A 19,030-nucleotide genomic window follows, 5' to 3' on the forward strand; every position below is an offset into this window, starting at 1 on the left:
CAAATCCCCTCCCCTCTGGCCCCTCCCTTCTTTCCTCCCCTCCCTTCTTTTGGGCAGGGTCCAATTTTCGTCACAGCCTCCTCTGCCCAATCCCTGTGCCTGGCGCCGAGCGCGGCCACCAATCAAGCTACTGAAACGGCGGCGGGGGGGCATCATGTGCCACTGGCTTGGTGACAGCGGGGAGGAGCAAGGGAATCGGGAGGGAGGGAGCGGTGCGCTGTTAGTCACGCCCCCGTCTCTGAGGTCGGACGCGGAGTGCTAATGACGTCACGGAAGCCCGCCTTCAAGCTCTCGTTTTAACTCTTGGCGCACCAATCTGTAGATTAAAAACCTTTTGAGAAGAAGCTTTGGAGGACGAAGGGCATAGGGCATAGGGGCAGGCCCCGATTGCTGTCCTCTGAATCCCTGCGTAAGGTTTCAGGGTCCCTGAGACTACCTGCGCCAGGCACAGCCCTGGGGGTGGCTCTCCGCCCCTGGATGAAGTCCAGGCCCTCAGCATGAGTCACCTCCTTTTTGAAGTGAAGAAATGTAATTTTGAGCGCATAGCTCACTGAACTCCAGTAGGGAGAGTGGCTTGGGGTTCTAGGGAATTCTGCTGTCTGCGGATAGAGAGGAGGCCTCTCCGGGAGGACCTCCTGCGGGTCTGTGTAGAAAGGGGTTAACCCGGGGCGGGGCCGCGGGCGGGGCGGGGGTGGGGGGACCCGGGCGACAGCGGGCGCGCGCGTGCGTTGCTGACTCAGCGACGATTTCCTCGGTCGGCCGGTGGAGGGTTCCAGGTTGACCCCCAGTGGTCGGTGCGTGGGGCATTTCGAGGATCGGTGCCGTCTCCGCGCATTCCGATTCCGAAGTTCACGGCCCCTAGATGCCGCGCTTCCATCTCAGCCGCCAAAGGCTCTGTGACGGAAGGCTTGTCCGAGCCGGGCTGGGCAGGACAGGGCGGGGACGTCAGGCCAGCGCCTCCCTGGAGACCTCCCCGCCACGCCACGCCCTTCTTGCCCCAGGTCCCCAGACTGCTGGCTGGAGTGGTCCGACAGCTTTGCTGACCGGATATTAAACTGCGAGAGTTGTCGCACGTGGACACCATCCTGCCTGTCGTGATTGTGTAAAACAAAGACCAGGAATCAATGCGACCGTCTCTACAGACCGTCCTGCCCTGGCCCTGGCCCCAGAGGAGAGTGCCCCGCACCAAGGTTTCCTGGGCGTGGAGACACCACCCCCATGCACTCTCTAGCCTGTCTGGGTCCCAGGCCCTTGTCGCAGGGAAGTTCTTTCCGAAGTCTAACCTCTCTCTTTCCGGCAGGCTCGGTGCGTTTCCTCTGACCCCTTCCCTGGGAGGACTGCGAGCAGCAGTCACCTCCACCCCCACCACGCCCTTGATAATGACTCTTTGGAAATTTGCACATTGGAAATCTGTCCTTGGTTTTTCTCCAAGGTGAAAAAACTCCGACTCAACTTTTTATTTCTTTTTTCTTTCCCACCACAGAACCTTAGAAGAAACTATAAAACCGTAATCTAACCCAAAAGCCCACCCCAATCGGAAATCTCCCGCCTCGTCCCCGTCCCCGCACCGCACACAGACACACACGGTCCCCGACAGACTCAGCCTGAACATTCCAGGGGCGGCAAACGCGGTACTTACTAAGGCAGCCATTACTGGATAGCACTCTGGTTGTTCGAAAGCTCTTCCTTAGCTATTTCAAGAGGAACCCCCGCCCCTCCTCGCCTGGCAGCTTTCCCACCTCACCTCTGTCGGCGGAGAGTGGTGAACGTGGGGGGCGGAGGGGGGGTCAGTGCCTGAAGCTTTAGCAGTCCCCCACCCCCACTCAGGCTCTCATCACCTTCCACTCAGAGCCCAGCGCTCTGGAGGTGGAGGTGGGGGCGGGGGTGGAGGGGGAGCCCACGGCTCTGCCCTGCTACAAATCACTTCCAAGCCAGTGGCTCAAAAATAGTAACAGTTGTTGGGCTGTATCTCATTTCCATGTTATCAATTTAATGTGGCAAAGTACATAAGCAATTCGTGTAGGTCCCTACCTTTTTTTCAGCGTACCCCCACCTACTCCCCCTTCCCATTGCCTTCCCAGATTCATTTCCTCAGCTTGCACCCTCCACTTGATTCGCAGCCTTAGTTGTCCCACAAGGAAACACTGTGGGTCTCAGTGGGAGCCGAGCAGGAAGAAAGGCGGGGCCGACGGGGGCAGCAGCCGCGGGGAAGAGGCACTGAGCTGCAGCTCCCAACCCGGAGCAGCCTCCGCAGGTCCTGGCGGAAGCGCAGGCCCAGAAAAGCGTAGAGCACGGGGTTGAGGCTGCAGCGGGCGAGAGCCAAGCCCCCGGTCACCAGCAGTGTCAGATCCTTGCGCTTACTGGCAGGGCAGCTCCGCTCGCGCGCGGCCAGTAGGTCGACTGTATCCAATAGCAGGGCGAGACTGTAAGGAAGCTGCAGCAGCACGAAGGCCACCACCAGGGCCACCACGACGAGCAGCGCGCGCCGGCGCTCCGGCCCCCTGGCGGCCAGCAGCGTGCGGCCCAGGAGCGCATAGCAGGCCGCCATGACGCCCAGCGGCAGCGCGAAGCCCACGACCACCTGTGCCACCGCACTCGCCCCTTTCACCGTCTGAGTGAGGCCTTCGGGGAAGATGAGACGGCAGCGCCGTTGGCCTTCCCGCTGCCCGTCCTGGCTGAAAAGGAGAGCAGGCAGTGCCAGGAGCAGCGACAGCAGCCACACGATGGCTGAGACCAAGTGTGCTCTGCCCGGCCCGGAGGGCCTCGGTCCAGCTGGGAGGGCTCGCGTAATGGCCACATAGCGGTCAGCGCTAATACAGGCCAGGAAGAGGAAGCCTGCGTGGAAGGAGGCTGAGTAGAGGCCTGAGATGGCACGGCAGGTGGCACTTCCCAGACTCCAGCCCTGCAGAACCCCAGCTGCAGCAAAGGGAAGGGTCAGGACCAGAAGAAAGTCGGCCAGGGCCAGCTGGAGCAGGTGGGCGGAGGTCGGTGAGCGGGAAGCACGCCGGGCGGCTAGGTGGGTGGCTAGGACCAGGCCATTGCCCGCCAGACCCAGGGCAGCCACCGTCAGGGAGACACTGGATTGGAACGTGCGACTGAAGGCCTGGACATCCGCCTTGTGGCAAACCTCTGGAAACGGCCCAGGCGAGTATGCCTCCTCACTGTACCCAGAATAGGGGCCCGAGAAGATCTGGGGAGGGCAAAATGAGAAGAGAGACTTTTTGAATCCGTTTTTCCCCACTCACCTCCCCATCCCATCACCCCTTCTAAGCGGGGAGAAGGCACAAACTCTTCCAAACTCCCCAGCACACCCTCAACAGGCCTTGGCTTCCCTTGCACCCCTCCTGCCTCTGCATCCGGCTTCCTGGGTGACCTTGAGGAAACTACTTGCTCTTTCTGGATTTCAGTTGCCCAATACGTACGTAATGTAGAGGTTAGAAATCCTGACCAGCCCACCCGGCAGGGCTGTTTGAAAAAAGGATTGTTTAGCCCTGGCTGGCATAGCTCAGTGGATTGAGCACGGGCTGCGAACCAAAGTGTCGCAGGTTTGATTCCCAGTCAGGGTACATGCCTGGGTTGCAGGCCACGGCCCCCAGCAACTGCACATTGATGTTTCTCTCTCTCTCTCCCCCCTCCCTTCCCTTTCTAAAAATAAATAAATAAAATATTTTTTTTTAAAAAAAGAAAGGATTGTTTGAAATAGGAAGATAATGGATGCGAAGCATCTGTGCTCTTCATAGGCCAAGGGTTTCTATTGCTAATAAATCTTGGAGCTTCTGTTCTGCTTGCAGCGCCCTCTCCTGGAAAAACGTCCACGTGCAGGCTTTGCCTCAGGACCTCCAGGCCTGCCACGTCTACCCCCAGCACAGGTGCACTGAAGTACTCATGACCAGCGGGTCTCAAGAGTTGGGGCTCAGGTTTTCCGTTAGCACCTGAGACCTCTACTTTCCGCTCACCCTTCCCTTCAGCTCCAGCCCGAACCTCCAACCCCACCCTCGCATTCACCAGCCCCGCTTTTTCTGGAGGGCTCCTAACCCCAAATGGCTCCAGGAGTCCTGGATAGATCATAACCCCGCAGAGGCCTGTTGTCCGGTGTGGGGTCCCCATCCCTTTCCGTTTCCCTCCCTCTCCGCAGTCCTCCCCTCCCTGCCCCCAGTCCCACCTGTTCTGCGGGCTCAGTCCCCATCTCTGGCTACGCAGGTTTCTGAGGTACAGCCACTGGGGAGAGAAGTTAAACTAGTGGGACAGGAAGGAAGGGGCGGGGAGAGGGGCCAAGAGGGTGGTGGGTACTAGGGTCTGTGGGCCCTCTCTACCTAGTTTAACCACTCCACCCCCCTAAAAAGCAATGTATCTCAGTAGAAAAAGAATGGCTTTTTGGAATATCCTCGTTTGCTAGCTACCTGTGTGGTGGTAAGTTTTTTGCTTTTTTTGTTTGTTTTTTTACTTCTCTGAGCCTCCGGATTTTCATCTGCAAAGTGGAGTAAAAGGTAAAAATGCTGAATTCACAGGGTTATGAGGGTGCCTAGCAAGGGTGCTTGGAACATACCCGTAATTTGCCTTTGGAAGAGGTCAGAATCTTTTACTTATTCTTCTCCCCATCCACCGGCAACCCTCGCCCCCCACAGCCACACCTCGGATTTTTCACGACCTCCCTTCCCCCACCCCTACGACCACAGTCCTTGCCAGCCGCGGTTATTCAGGGTATTTCCCGGTGGCTGGAGGCTCTCCACCCCCGCCCTTTCGAAGCAAAGCTGAGGCGCGCGCTTGCGCGGGGTCTGGGAAAGCGGCGCGTGCTAGGAAAGAGAGGCTGGGGAGGGGGGAGGTGAGAGGACAGAGGGTGGAAAGGAGAGCAGAGAGAACAGCGGAGAACCAGGAACGACTGAGGGAGGGGGGGCGGGGGGAGAAGGGTTGGGGGAGAAGGAAAGAGAGAGGGTGGGTGAGGAGGAGAGACAGTGACCCGCTGCGAACCCCAGGAGAGCTGGGGGCCAGAGCTGGAACTGGAGCCCTAGCCCCAGCCGGGCACCGGGAGGCGGCCGCGGAGACCCGTCATCCCTGCAGGATGAGTCTCCGGCTCTTCTGGATCCTGCTCGCCGCGGTTTCAGGAGCTCAGGGCTGGGGCTACTGTGAGTGCGGGGCTCGGAGGCCGGCAGGGTCGGGCCCGGGAGTTCAAAGCCTGCAGGGCGCGTCCCGAACCGCATTGCGGCTGGGTGGTCGGGGTCCCTTCTCGGCCGGCGCGCTCTCGCTCGCTCGCTCGCTCTCTCTCTTTCATCTTTCCCTTCCTCTCCCCCGCGCTCCGCAATGCAGCTCCCAAGCTGGCGCGTGCGCCCGGGGCTGGGGCTGGGCTCGGAGCCGGAGCCGGGGATAGAGTCGTCCCCGGCCGGGATTTGGCACTACAATCCAAGCCGGAGATGGTGTCTGGGTTTGAGGGTTGGGGATAAAGGTGTTACTGGTGACCCGGGGCTGGGTTAAGGTTTTTCCAGGGGCTGGGGTTCGGCTTGACACTGGCCCAGGGGCTAGGGTTTGGAGGGTGAGGGCTGGACTTCGGGGCTGGGATCCAAGCAGGAGTTGGTGGCTGATGGTTGCTAAGGCTGGACATGGAGCTGAGGATGGTGCCAGGACCTGCTGGGGTTGGGACCAAGGCCTGGATCTGGATCGGTGCAGGTTGGGGATGCTAATGAGTGGCAGTGCTGCTCCGAATGCAGCCGGGTTGCTGTCAGGCTGCCTCCGGTTCTGAAAGACGCTCAGTGTCAGACTGTGTTGGGGAATGCTGAGCCCCCTGGGTATCAAAGCAGGAACGGAACTATAGAGGGTCTGGCTTAAGGGTTCCCCCCAAAGAAGGTTCTTCCCCTGAGTGTGCAGCGGTGGCTGCGGCCTGGGTTGATTAGATGGCTTAAGTTAGGGCTGGGTCTGCCCCTGGGGAACTGAGGAGGAGGAGGAGCTCTAGTGGATCCGTGTGCAGGGCCTTTGGGAAGGGCTGGGAGGGGCCATCCCCACCGCTGTGTCTGTTCCCCCAACCCAGACGGCTGTGACGAAGAGCTGGTCGGGCCCCTGTACTACCGCTCCCTAGGTGCCTCCTCCTACTATGGGCTCTTCACAGCGCCACGCTTTGCCCGGCTGCACGGTGAGCGCCTGGCCCCATGGAGCAGTGGGGGGATCTGGAGGGCCGCGGGCAAAGGGGGAGCCAGCGGTGAAAGCCCTCGCCCCTTCCGTAGGCATAAGCGGATGGTCTCCCCGGATCGGGGACCCGAATCCCTGGCTGCAGATCGACTTAATGAAGAAGCACCGGATTCGGGCTGTGGCCACACAGGGCTCCTTTAACTCTTGGGACTGGGTCACTCGTTACATGCTGCTCTATGGAGACCGAGTGGACAGCTGGACGCCATTCTACCAGCAAGGGCACAATGCGGTACTCCGGCCTCCTGCATGTGCACTTGGGGAACCTCTTCAGCTTTGCCACCTGGGCTGGGCATTCACTTGTGGGGAAGGGGAGGAGGTGATGGTGAGGGCACAGATGAGGAACAGTGACTTCTGTTCCAGACTCCGTCCAGAGGGACTGTAAGCTCACCATGTGTGCAAGACACTCCCCGATGGCAGGGTTTGACAACCTTAGGGTAAAATCTGGGAGAGCTTCTTGGAGGAGGTGACCCCCCGAGTTGAGCTTTGAGGAAATAATGTGATAGTGGGAGAGGACATTCTAGGCTAGGGGAACTGTGTTTGCATCAAGTCCTGAAGGCAGGGGAGATCAAGGAGTATTTGCTTTTTGGGAAGTGGAGATTGGCTGGTGGTGACAACGGCGGGCTGGGAGGCTGTTGGGAAACAAGTCCGGGTGGGGATCCGGTCACTCCTCTCCCCTTCCCCCTCAGACCTTCTTCGGTAACATGAACGAATCGGCGGTGGTGCGCCACGACCTGCACTACCACTTCACCGCGCGCTACATCCGCATCGTGCCCTTGGCCTGGAACCCGCGCGGCAAGATCGGCCTGAGGCTGGGCCTCTACGGCTGCCCCTACAGTGAGTGTGCGCGGAGGTCGGAGGTCATGGAGGAGGGGGCCCGGGGAGACACACGGCCTCCTCGGGCCCCCCGGCTCACCTACCGTCGTTCACGCAGAGTCCGACGTGCTCTATTTCGACGGCGATGATGCCATCTCGTACCGCTTTCCGCGAGGGGTCAGCCGAAGCCTGTGGGACGTGATCGCCTTCAGCTTCAAGACCGAAGAGAAGGACGGGCTCCTGGTGCACGCTGAGGGCTTCCAGGGCGACTACGTGACGCTCGAGTTGAAGGGGGCGCACTTGCTGCTGCACATGAGCCTGGGTGAGCGAGCCGGGTGCGGCTCCTGAGGCGCCGCAGCCCAGCGCTTCGCCGCACCTTCTCCGCGACCCCGCGCCCCTCCGGAAGCCCTCTTCTGTCCGGACCAACCACCCCGCCTTTGCCGCGTAGAATCTGGTGCTGGCAAAACACTGGACAGCGAGTGAGCAGATTGGATCCCAGTCTCAGCTCTACTGCCTGCTAGCGGTGTGACCTTGGACGAGGCACTTCTCCAGTCCCAGTCTCATTGTAAAAACGTCACACACACTCACACACACACACACACACACTCACTCACTAAATGGCCATTATTTTTGTATCTAATTAGTTGTGGGTTTTTTTTTTAACATCCACATGATGAAGTAGAAGCAACTATCATGCCCCAAGCTTTACCGATAGGAAAACAGAGGCTCAAAGAGGTTAACTGTCTCACCCTAAGTCATGTCCTTGCCCATGACCACCACTCCATCCCAGACTCCTGGTGGTCCACTTTCTGTATGCCCACCCTCCCTGGCTGCTGCTTGGTCCGGGGGGCCTACGGGGCGTTCAAGGCCTGACCTAGCCCTATTGCCCCTCAGGCAGCAGCCCCATCCAGCCAAGGCCGGGACACACATCGGTGAGCGCGGGTGGGGTCCTCAATGACCAGCACTGGCATTATGTGCGTATGGACCGATTTGGCCGCCACGCCAATCTCACCCTGGACGGCTACGTGCAGCGTTTCATTCTCAACGGCGACTTCGAGAGACTGAACCTGGACACTGAGGTGAGCAGAGCAGGAGGGTCTTTGGATGGAGTGGGGTGCTGGCTGGGTTGGGGGGGGAGGGCAGCACTTCTCTCTTCTCTCCACCATCCAACGGCAAGCCCTTGCTTCCCAGTTTCTGAATATCCTGGAAGCTTTTGGCAAACTTGTAGCTCACACAAAGGCCTGGGGTTTTGTCGTTGTTGCTGTTAATATGCAGATCTCTGGGGCGCCCCCCCCCCCAGAACTGCTGAGATGCGGTTTGGAAATCTGGATGTGGGGGATTGGGAGAGATGAGAAAATTACCCCTTTGGTTGCCCAACTCTGTGGAGTGGGTAAAGACCCTGGCCTCGGTCCGCATGGGAAGAATCCCAGAAAGTTGTATGGACTTGTCCAAGGGCGTGCAGCCACGTTGCGGTGGATTCAGGACTAGAACCCAAACCTCGGGGTGGGGGTGGGGGGCCAGCAAGCTTACAGCTTTAATACCGATACCGGGGAAATGCGTATTTCAAGTCTTTTACAAAGCTGTATGGCGGGGAGCGCAAGGGAAGCGCGCGCGCGTGCGCACTCCCGCACCCAGGGAACCTCACCCCCTGCCCCGCCCACAGATGTTCGTCGGGGGCCTGGTGGGCGCCGCGCGGAAAAACCTCGGCTATCGGCATAATTTCCGTGGCTGCATGGAGAACATCATCTTCAACCGGGTCAACATCGCGGACCTGGCTGTGCGGCGCCATTCGCGGATCACCTTCGAGGCCAGTGGGCAGGGGGTCTGGGAGAACGGGAGGGACATCAGGGCGGCTCGGAAAGCCAAGGTGGCGCGGGAAGAGATCTTGACAATCAGACAAAAGCCCAGGACCTCTCCGCAGCCAGGTGCTCACGTGGGGGGGGGGGCATCACGGAATCGCAGGAAGTGCAAAGTTCACCCCTCTACCGCCCAGTTAGGAAGCTGCGGTCTGGCCATCCACCTCGTCAATGAAGAGACGAGGAAAATACGGTGCAGAGGCCTGGAGAGGCGCAGCCAGGGGCCGCGCGGTGGTGCGGCCTCTTAGTAGGGACTTGAACTCAGGGCCGTTTTGGTGGGATCCACGCCCCCCCCACGCCCCCCCAGCTCAGCAGCGCACAGTTCAGTGGGGCTGCCGCAAAGCCTGCAGGAAATCGCCTCTGGCCGTGGGAAGGAAGGAGGCGGCCACCCTGAAGACGGTGTAGATCAGTGATAGCGAGCGAGCGGAGACCCCCTCTACAGCTGGACATGTGTCTAGGGGGGTGAGAACGGCCAGGGGTGGAGGTCGTACCCCTAGGCCCCCTGGCTGCCTCGCACGCTCAGCGAGTGCTGTGACACAGACCTTAGACCAGTATGGAGACAGGGTTCCCAGCAGAGCCCCGTGCTTTCCGCTACTGATGGATCCTCACTTTCGCCCCCAGGGTAAGGTGGCCTTCCGCTGCCTGGACCCGGTTCCTCACCCGGTCAACTTCGGGGGTCCTCACAACTTCCTGCAAGTGCCCGGCTTCCCGCGCCGCGGCCGCCTGGCGGTGTCCTTCCGCTTCCGCACCTGGGACCTCACGGGCCTGCTGCTGTACTCCAAGCTGGGGGACGGGCTGGGCCACGTGGAGCTGATGCTCAGCGAAGGGCAGGTCAACGTGTCCATCGCGCAGACGGGCCGAAAGAAGCTGCAGTTCGCCGCTGGTGAGGGGTGGACGGGGGTGCGGGGCGCCAGGAGGCCGGAGAAGGGCAGAGGAGAGCTGGGGAGGTTGTAGGCCTGGCCTGAGGCCTTGCATATGGGAAAGTGTGTTGGGGGGGGGGGGTGAGGGGAGCAGAGCAGGAGGTCCCGGGACCCTGGGAAAAGGTGGGAGAGGACACAGGCAGCTTGGGCAGACCTCAGGGGCCTTGGGTGCAGGGAGAAGCGGGAAGGCTGGGGTCCTGGTACACGCTCCAGCTCCAAGGAGCCTCTGGAGGCGGTTGTTCCTCATTTATAACTTCGCAGACTCCGTACAAGCTGCTGGGGTTATGGATGGCGGAGAGAGACACTCAGATGCCACCGCTCGGTGTGATAAGCGTAACAACGGGAGGGGGACACAGAGTGGGGGTGCTGCCCCCCCCAACGGAAGACACATTTCTCCCAGGGCCTGCCTGGTGCTTTCCCACCCACAGCAGCCTCCTTTCCCGTCCAGGGTTCCGCCTGAACGATGGCTTTTGGCACGAGGTGAACTTCGCGGCACAGGACAACCACGCAGTCATCAGCATTGACGACGTGGAGGGAGCAGAGGTCAGGGTCTCGTACCCGCTGCTGATCCGTACAGGGACTTCGTACTTTTTTGGAGGTAAGTGGTGGCTAACCTGGCCAGACCCCTGTCCCCGGGAGGGAAGGCTGCCACTGGAGCCCACCCAGGCGAGACGACATGGAGAGTTGTGTAGGGATAGACCCCCCCTTTCCACTCTGGGGCCTGGAAAGTCACCGCCATCACCTGCTGCCCTCTTCCCTTCACGTCTGGCTCTGCCTCAGCATCTCCCTGGGGGGGGTCTCGGGGGGTCCTGCGGGGAGGGCCTCACAGGGGCGGTTGCTCCAGGTTGTCCCAAGCCAGCCAGTCGATGGGACTGCCACTCCAACCAGACAGCATTCCATGGCTGCATGGAGCTGTTCAAGGTGGACGGTCAGCTGGTCAACCTGACTCTGGTGGAGGGCCGGCGGCTGGGATACTTCGCCGAGATCCTCTTCGACACGTGTGGCATCACTGACAGGTATCCCGAAGCTCCTCTCCCTGCCGGAGGTGACCCCCTTCAAAGCCCTCCTCCATGGTGTCCCAAAGGGGGTGGCCTTTCTCAGTAATCTGTCTTCTGGTCCCAGCTCCTCAGTCTCCCACCCGGAGATGATTCCTCCTTGACCTCTCACCTCCTGTATCTTCCCTTAAAGTGACCCATGCCCAGAATGGAAATGAGGAATCTATTTCTTGGTCCTAGAAGGTTTTCTTCTGGGGGTGGGGTACAAAGCATTATCTGTTCCTTTAGGGGAGGGGAAACGGAACTTGAGCCCTGAGGCCTGCCCGAGGCCCTGGCATCTCGGCCCACACCTGGCTGTCGGGCGAGGTGTCTCTCATGGGGTTCTGGCGCTCTCGGGGGCTGGGGGCCGAGCCTGCGGGGGTCAGACCCCACTCTCGGGCTCCCAGTGAGGCTTCTGCCCTCGGTGCCGGCCCTTTCCTTAGGTGCAGCCCCAACATGTGTGAGCATGACGGGCGCTGCTACCAGTCCTGGGATGACTTCATCTGCTACTGTGAGCTGACTGGCTACAAGGGGGTGACCTGCCATGAACGTAAGCCTTTTACTTGTGGGATATGGGGGGGTCAGTCAGGGACAGTTGGGGCGGGGGTGGGGGTCGGTGAGGAGAAGGTTGCCAGGGATCATGAGGCAACTAGAGGTGGTGGGGCTGGCTGTCCTAGCCCTCTGAACCCATAATTGCTCCCCCCCTCCCCGCCACCTGCCACCTACCAGCTTTGTATAAGGAATCTTGTGAGGCTTATCGGCTTAGTGGGAAAACTTCGGGAAACTTCACCATCGACCCCGATGGCAGTGGCCCCCTGAAGCCGTTTGTGGTGTACTGTGACATCCGAGGTAAGGGGTTCTGACTGGGGGTGGGGGGCAGCTGGCAAGGCTATGCTGGGTTGTGGGGGAAGCAGGGAAGGAGTGAAGGGTGGCCAGTGGCCAGGAGGAGTAACCTGCGGTGGGGTTGAAGGAGGGCAGAAGGAAAATGCGACACTCTCGAATTTGTAACCTAGCCTTGCGGATAAATTCCAGCTTCCTGGTCCGTTTCAGCTGCCTCCCCTCCAGCCTACAGGGCCCGGGACCCGGAGCTGGGCTGGAGCGCAGCTGCCGGCCACTTCTATTGGCTCCGAGTTGTAGCAGCAGCGGTGGAGGCGGGCAGAGGGATGGGTAGAGAATGCCCATCTCCAGCCAAAGCGGTCCCTGTTCCTCCCCCAGAGAACCGGGCATGGACAGTTGTGCGGCATGACAGGCTGTGGACAACTCGGGTGACGGGCTCTAGCATGGAGCGGCCATTCCTGGGGGCTGTCCAGTACTGGAATGCATCCTGGGAGGAAGTCAGTGCCCTGGCCAACGCTTCCCAGCACTGTGAACAGTGGATCGAATTCTCCTGCTACAATTCCCGGCTGCTCAACACTGCAGGTGGGGGTTGGGGGCCGGGAGGGGGAGGGGGAGAGCCGGAGGGGAGGCCAGCGGGGGCCTGGGAGAAAGAAACCAGGTGGTTAAGCTGGAGCCTTGGGCTAGAAGATTCAAGAGCCCGGGCTGGTTAGGAAGGCGAGAGGGGAGCCTGGAGGCCAGCGGAGGGACAGGGCCCGGAAGCCGCCTGCCCCTCTCCCCCAGGAGGCTACCCGTACAGCTTCTGGATTGGCCGGAACGAGGAGCAGCACTTCTACTGGGGAGGCTCGCAGCCTGGGATCCAGCGCTGTGCCTGTGGCTTGGACCGGAGCTGCGTGGACCCCGCGCTGCACTGCAACTGTGACGCTGACCAGCCCCAGTGGTGAGGGCGGCAAAGGGACGGGGCTTTCTGGGGTCCCGGGCACATGAAAGGCAGGGGCTGAGCTGCTGCTCCATCTCGCCCCCGCAGGAGGACCGACAAGGGACTGCTGACCTTTGTGGACCACCTGCCTGTCACTCAGGTGGTGGTGGGGGACACAAACCGCTCCACTTCCGAGGCCCAGTTCTTCTTGAGGCCTCTGCGCTGCTATGGCGATCGTGAGTGGCAGGCCCCTCTTGTGTACCCTCCAGGGTCGGCTTTCCCGTTTCCAGAAGCTAGGCCGCCTGACCCACTGGGCGCCTGCAGGACACACGGCCAGACACCCCAGGCCCTGCTATGATACAGCCCCCCCCCCCACGCCCCCGTGTTGCTCCTCTACACCTTGCTCTGTCATTACAGTCCTTGGTCTCCCTGCTGTCACCTTTGCCTTCCCTCCCCCAGCTGCCCTGAGGCTCCCCTACTCCCCCCCTCCCACCCCGACAAGGCCTGCCTCCCCCTGGTTTCCCAGGCAATTCCTGGAACACCATCTCCTTCCACACCGGGACTACCCTGCGCTTCCCTCCCATCTGCGCCAACCACAGCCTGGACATCTCCTTCTACTTCCGGACCTCGGCTCCTTCGGGGGTCTTCCTGGAGAACATGGGGGGCCCGTACTACCAGTGGTGCCGGCCCTACGTGCGGGTGGAACTGAACAGTGAGCAGACGTGCTGGGGAGAACGAGGGGGTGACGCTCTCTGGGGAGACACGGGGTGGGTGGGGGCTGGGGCGAGAGACCAGGGCGGATGCCCCCGTGAGGGGCAGGATGGCGCGGGCGTTCGATGACCCCGGGGTCTGGGCCCAGCCCCGTCTGGAAAGCTGACTTTGTGCCGGAGGGCACCCCATTCGCCTCTCTGGGCCTCGGGCTCCTTATTTGGGAATGAGGGAGCTGGACACCTGAGAAGGGGGGCTGGGAAGCTGGCTCGGGGGTCTGTAACTTTGGGAGACACCTGGGGTACGAGGGTTCAGGCCGTTTGTGGGTTTTGTCCCAGGCCGTAGGCACAGTGGAGGGCCGTCCCAGGGGTTCCGAGTGAAGAGGAGAGGTGGTGGTGGCTGAGCGATCTGTGCGGGGTCTATGCGGGACCATGGAGGTCTGAGTCTCTCCCCTCCCCCCCACCCCCACGTTGTCCAGCATCCCGGGACGTGGTCTTCGCCTTCAACGTGGGGAACGGAGACGAGAACCTCACGGTGCACTCGGAGGACTTCGAGTTCAACGACGACGAGTGGCACCTGGTGCGGGCCGAGATCAACGTGAAGCAGGCGCGGCTCCGGGTGGACCACCGGCCCTGGGCGGTGCGGCCGATGCCCCTGCAGACCTACATCTGGCTGGAGTACGACCAGCCCCTCTACGTGGGTGAGCGGCAGCCCCGGGGCAGGTCCGAGGCCTCCTCAACCTCCCCACCCTCTCGAGGCTGCTCTGTTCGTTCCCAGGGACCCCACGTCCTAGCTCCCAGTCCCCTCTGCTTCCCAGTGAGCCAGAGGCCCCCCTTTCCTCTCCAGTCCCTGGCTCCCTCGGGTCCCTCCCCAGCCCCAACTCGTTTCTCCTTCTACATCCATTTCCTGACCTGCCCGCCACTCCCAGGGTCGGCAGAGTTTAAGAGGCGCCCCTTCGTGGGCTGCCTGAGGGCTATGCGTCTGAATGGAGTGACCCTGAACCTGGAAGGCCGCGCCAATGCCTCCGAGGGCACCTCACCCAACTGCACGGGCCGCTGCGCCCACCCCCGCTTCCCCTGTTTCCACGGAGGCCGCTGCGTGGAGCGCTACAGCTACTACACGTGTGACTGTGACCTCACGGCCTTTGATGGACCATACTGCAACCACGGTGGGTGCTGCTGGCTGCGGGAGGGCGGGGAGCCCCAGGGTGTAAGGAGAGGCAGGGGTGGCAGGGAAGGAAGGGAGGAGGGTGTCGGGGCAGCGCCAGAAGAAAACTGGAGCTGTGTGTGGGTCCCTGAGCCCTGAGCTGGGGCCGTCGGGCTGCTGAGGATGCCGGGTGACTCCACAGGCATGACATGGGACAAGAAAGGGGTGGCACAGCGAGGTGGTAGGAAAAGAACTCAAACACAACAAGCAAATAACTTTCCCGTCTTCCCCTGTCACCGAGGTAACACAGGTTACCCCCCTTGCAAGCGTCCCCACCTCAGGCTGCATGAGGTCCTCCTATGCCATTCCCTATTTGGCAATTGCTGCACTCCTAAAACCCGCCTCCAACCTGGTTCTTGGTTAAGGAGAACCTTGCCATTCACCACAGCAAGACCTCCGCACACACACCCAGACCGCGTCCTCCCCGAGGCTGGTCTAGGAGGCTGTGAGAGCAGGTGGGTCGTTGATGGCAAGTCTGGCGGAGGTAGGGACATGCAGGGGCTTAGGGACCAGCAAGAGGAGGCCTCTGGCCTCGGCCTGGAAGTGTGAGTAGCGGGGAAGGTGCTGGACGGGGTCACGCCGTCTCCATGCTAATCTTGGCTCTCCACTTGCTTCGTATTCTTAAGCAAGTCACTACCCATCTGAGCTTTGGTTTCCCCACCTGTAAAACGCAGGGGTTGGATTCGATGAAACTGTGGTTGGTGGCGGAAACCGAAGGCAAGTCCCAGGGGCGGGTGTGTGTGTGTGTGTGGCTGACACAGACAGTGTCTTAAGGTGGGGACGAAGCCCTGATCTCACCGCCTCTGCCTTCAGATATCGGCGGCTTCTTTGAGCCCGGCACCTGGATGCGCTATAACCTGCAGTCCGCGCTGCGCTCCGCCGCCCGCGAGTTCTCCCACATGCTGAGCCGGCCGGTGCCGGGCTACGAGCCGGGCTACATCCCTGGCTATGACACTCCCGGCTACGTGCCGGGCTACCACGGCCCCGGCTACCGTCTGCCCGACTACCCGCAGCCCGGCCGGCCCGTGCCGGGCTACCGGGGCCCGGTCTACAACGTCACTGGAGAGGAGGTGTCCTTCAGCTTCAGCACACACTCCGCCCCCGCCGTCCTGCTCTACGTCAGCTCCTTCGTGCGCGACTACATGGCCGTGCTCATCAAGGAGGATGGTAAGCTCCCGACGGGCACTCCCCCTCTACTCCTGCTCCTCATGGCACTTCAAGGTCACGACCATTGATGCACTGATACCTGCAAGAGCCCTAGAAAACGTGGGCTGTAGGACCTGAGAGGAGACTTCCCCTCCGCGCCCCCCAGGGACTCTGCAGCTGCGATACCAGCTGGGCACCAGCCCCTACGTGTACCAACTGACCACCCGCCCCGTCACGGACGGCCAGCCCCACAGCGTCAACATCACCCGGGTCTACCGCAGCCTGTCCGTCCAGGTGTGTGCGAGGGAGGCGGCCCGGCTCCCACCGTAGCCTCACGGTCCAGGTGGGGGCGCCCGGGAACATGTCACATGTTCAGCATTTGTAGAGCACATGCCAGTCCACAGAGAACCCTCACACTTGTTACCTCATGTGACTCGGGAGCTCAGTGACGCAGGTGTTCTTACAGCTCCGTTTTACAAATCGTTACATGGACTCGGGGAGTACCGTGGTTTTCCCAGAGTCAAACCACTGGCTGTGAGCCAGGCTGTTGGGTTTTCCACGCCCAATCCGACCTCTGGGCCCGGGGGCCGCCGGCCGAGGACGGAGCCAGAATGTACACCAGGGTGGACGGAGTTCGGGCAGAGTTCCTGCGAGATCGTGGCTGCATCTGCCTCTGGTCCTCCCTCCTCATTTCCTCCCGCCAACCCCCCGCCCCAGGTGGACTACTTCCCGCTGACAGAACAGAAATTCTCACTGCTGGTGGACAGCCAGCTGGACTCGCCCAAGGCCTTGTATCTAGGCCGCGTCATGGGTAAGCTGCGGGTGCCGGTGCGTTCTGGGTAAGAGATCGTGGGAGAAGTCCCCGGGGCCTGGAAGAGCGGGGAGGAACTGGGACTCGAGGTGCAGGGGGCGGTGAGTGGGTACCCACGGATGGAGAGAGGGGGCAGGGCTGCCGGCGGGCCACGGCTCCTCCCTCCCCCCCAGAGACGGGCGTGATCGACCCAGAGATCCAGCGCTACAACACCCCGGGTTTCTCGGGCTGCCTGTCCGGTGTCCGGTTCAACAACGTGGCTCCCCTCAAGACCCACTTCCGGACCCCGCGACCCATGACTGCGGAGCTGGCCGAGGCCCTCCGAGTCCAGGGAGACCTGTCTGAGTCGAACTGCGGAGCCATGCCGCGTCTTTTCGCAGAGGTGCCGCCTGAGCTGGACCCCTGGTACCTGCCCCCAGGTACGTCCCCGGGACACGGAAGAGGGAGGACGGGGAAAGAAAATGGTTTTTACCACGTAAGGAGGGAGGCTTCTCCTAACTAGTGCTTTTTCCTCTTCAGACTTTCCATACTATCACGACGAAGGATGGGTCGCCATACTTCTAGGCTGTGAGTAGTGCCATCCCACCCTGACCTCCTGACCCTACCCTCTGACTGTCAGCACCCCCTCCCCGCCCCGCGTGCCCGGAGCCGAGGGGTGGCGCAGGCACCAGGCGCATGGCGGTGCGGAGAAGGATGAGACAGGTTATGCTGCAGGTGGCACATAACGGAGCTGGAGGTTTTTAAGTGCTTGAGGACGCTGCACTTTTAACTGAATTATTAAGATGGGGCTATGGGTCAGGGACGAGGGAATGGGGATACAGTAACATCTAGAGGGGGAAGAGATGGCAGTAACCACCAGGGACGTGAAGAGAGAGCATTAGAAGCAGGAGGCAGCAGGGGAAACAGAAGCCAGGGGTTCAGGCCCAGCAGACACTTAGGAAAGCCCGATGGGGCTGCACAGCGGACGCTGTTGCACGTGTGTGCTGTAGTCGGAAGTGTGCATGTGCGTCTGTGTGCAGGTGAAATCCCGCAGATCTGCCCTGAAATGTTTTTCCCCCCCCTTCAGTTTTGGTGGCCTTCCTGCTGTTGGGACTGATAGGAATGTTGGTGCTCTTCTATCTGCAAAATCATCGCTACAAGGGTTCCTACCACACCAATGAGCCCAAGGCCACCCACGACTACCCTGGCGGCAAACCTCCCCTACCCACTTCAGGCTCTGCCCAGGCCCCAGCCCCTACACCAGCTTCCACCCAAGTTCCAGTTCCAGCCCCAGTCCCGGCCCCGGCCCCGGCTCCAGCCCCGGCTCCAGCCCCAGCCCCAGCCCCAGCCCCAGGTCCCCGGGACCAAAACCTACCCCAGATCCTGGAGGAGTCCAGGTCTGAGTGAATCAGAAGGGCTTCAGGGACCAAGTCCATCTTCTCGAACCCCCCGGTACCTGTCTCGACCCAACCCTGTCAGGGACATTTGGCTCCTCTTAGCTGGTTCTCCTCACACAGAAGATGCCCCTCCCACCAAGTTGGGTGGGCACAGCTACAGCCGGGACCAAAGGGAGTGGCCAAGCCTCACTGCCTAAACCGATGCCTTGCCCGTTTCGTTTCTCCAGGCTCCTGATTGTTTTTCTGCCCCAAAGGAGAAGCCTCATGGGGTAAAGACAGGCCCTTCCCGCCATCCCTGTCCCAGCTGCTGCCAGGGATTAACAGAATGCAGAGGAGATTAACTGTCTCTCTTCAAACATTCAATCTCAGCAGGGACAGATGTGTGGGACTGTAGGGATGCACAAGGTATGGGGGAGGAGGTGGCTAAATCACGTCCCCCAGTCTGACCCCTGCCCTACGGAATGTCTTCCATCTGTGTCCACTCAGCTGGGGGTTAGGGAGGGCTTCATCTCTGGCCCCCACGCTCCTTTTTTTTTTTTTTTTTACAAAGACTGAGAGGCCTCAGCTTAGCACTTTAGTACCTCCGCTGCTTCACATGCTTTAGCCAAAGCCATAAAAACTTGCAACATAGAAAAAAATAATGCAGACACTGACTAGCCAGCCCTTGACTCTCCCTCCCTCTTCTAAGGTATGCAATAGGCTGGCTGCCTGTCCAAAGGCTTGCCCCCCCCCCCCCCCAATGCATGAGGAGCCCTCTTTCTTCTGCTCAGAGATGCTGCTTCCTTTGTCCAGGAGGTCATATTCTTTATATATATATTTTTTGTTGCAAAGTTTGTCTCTAGAGAACCACTATATATCACTCTAATTTTTAAATTATCAGTTTATATATAAAAGAAAAAAACAATCGTTTTGTCCTGTGCTGGGGCCACCGTCTGCAGTTCACTTCTCCTGTGCTGGAAGCCCCGGGAGGCCGGCCGGGCACTCCGCCGGCCTGACCAGGCCTCCACTCCGAGGCTGTGCTCTCGGACTCGGTGCCGTTCCAATAAAGCAGAGTGGCAGAGCCCCAGTCTGTGTGCGGTGGCTGGTGTCCTGGCTGGGTGGGGGCGGCGGGTAAGTGCAGTGGCTTTAAGGGAACTAATCTGAGGGACCGGAAATCTCTGAGGGGAGCCCTCGGAATCCTTGTGTCACCCACCAGGAGCCTGGCAGGTTTGCACTGACCCCTTTCCTCCC

General features: G+C 60.7%; 2 protein-coding genes across 2 annotated transcripts; one reads left to right on the plus strand and one right to left on the minus strand.

Annotated features, from left to right (window-relative positions):
• Positions 1–1,966: 1,966 nt before the first annotated feature.
• Positions 1,967–4,209, minus strand: CCR10 (C-C motif chemokine receptor 10). The gene is made up of 2 exons (XM_045837130.1): positions 4,163–4,209; positions 1,967–3,190 (listed from the first exon to the last, which is right to left on the minus strand). The coding sequence occupies exons 1-2, from the start codon at positions 4,184–4,186 to the stop codon at positions 2,123–2,125; spliced, it is 1,092 nt and encodes a 363-aa protein (XP_045693086.1). The 5' UTR covers positions 4,187–4,209; the 3' UTR covers positions 1,967–2,122.
• A 726-nt stretch (positions 4,210–4,935) lies between these two features.
• On the plus strand, positions 4,936–18,855 carry CNTNAP1 (contactin associated protein 1). Its single transcript, XM_045837562.1, has 24 exons — positions 4,936–5,123; positions 6,020–6,121; positions 6,213–6,406; positions 6,864–7,011; positions 7,109–7,312; positions 7,885–8,069; positions 8,654–8,797; positions 9,468–9,729; positions 10,215–10,364; positions 10,611–10,782; positions 11,244–11,350; positions 11,530–11,649; positions 12,016–12,219; positions 12,418–12,574; positions 12,662–12,789; positions 13,080–13,265; positions 13,740–13,961; positions 14,190–14,429; positions 15,281–15,634; positions 15,780–15,907; positions 16,331–16,424; positions 16,598–16,843; positions 16,944–16,991; positions 17,491–18,855. The coding sequence occupies exons 1-24, from the start codon at positions 5,060–5,062 to the stop codon at positions 17,808–17,810; spliced, it is 4,179 nt and encodes a 1,392-aa protein (XP_045693518.1). The 5' UTR covers positions 4,936–5,059; the 3' UTR covers positions 17,811–18,855.
• The last annotated feature ends 175 nt before the right edge of the window (positions 18,856–19,030 follow it).

This window comes from Phyllostomus hastatus, unplaced genomic scaffold, assembly GCF_019186645.2.
Source record: "Phyllostomus hastatus isolate PE091 unplaced genomic scaffold, TTU_PhHast_1.1 phas_contig_210, whole genome shotgun sequence".
NCBI lineage: Eukaryota > Metazoa > Chordata > Mammalia > Chiroptera > Phyllostomidae > Phyllostomus > Phyllostomus hastatus.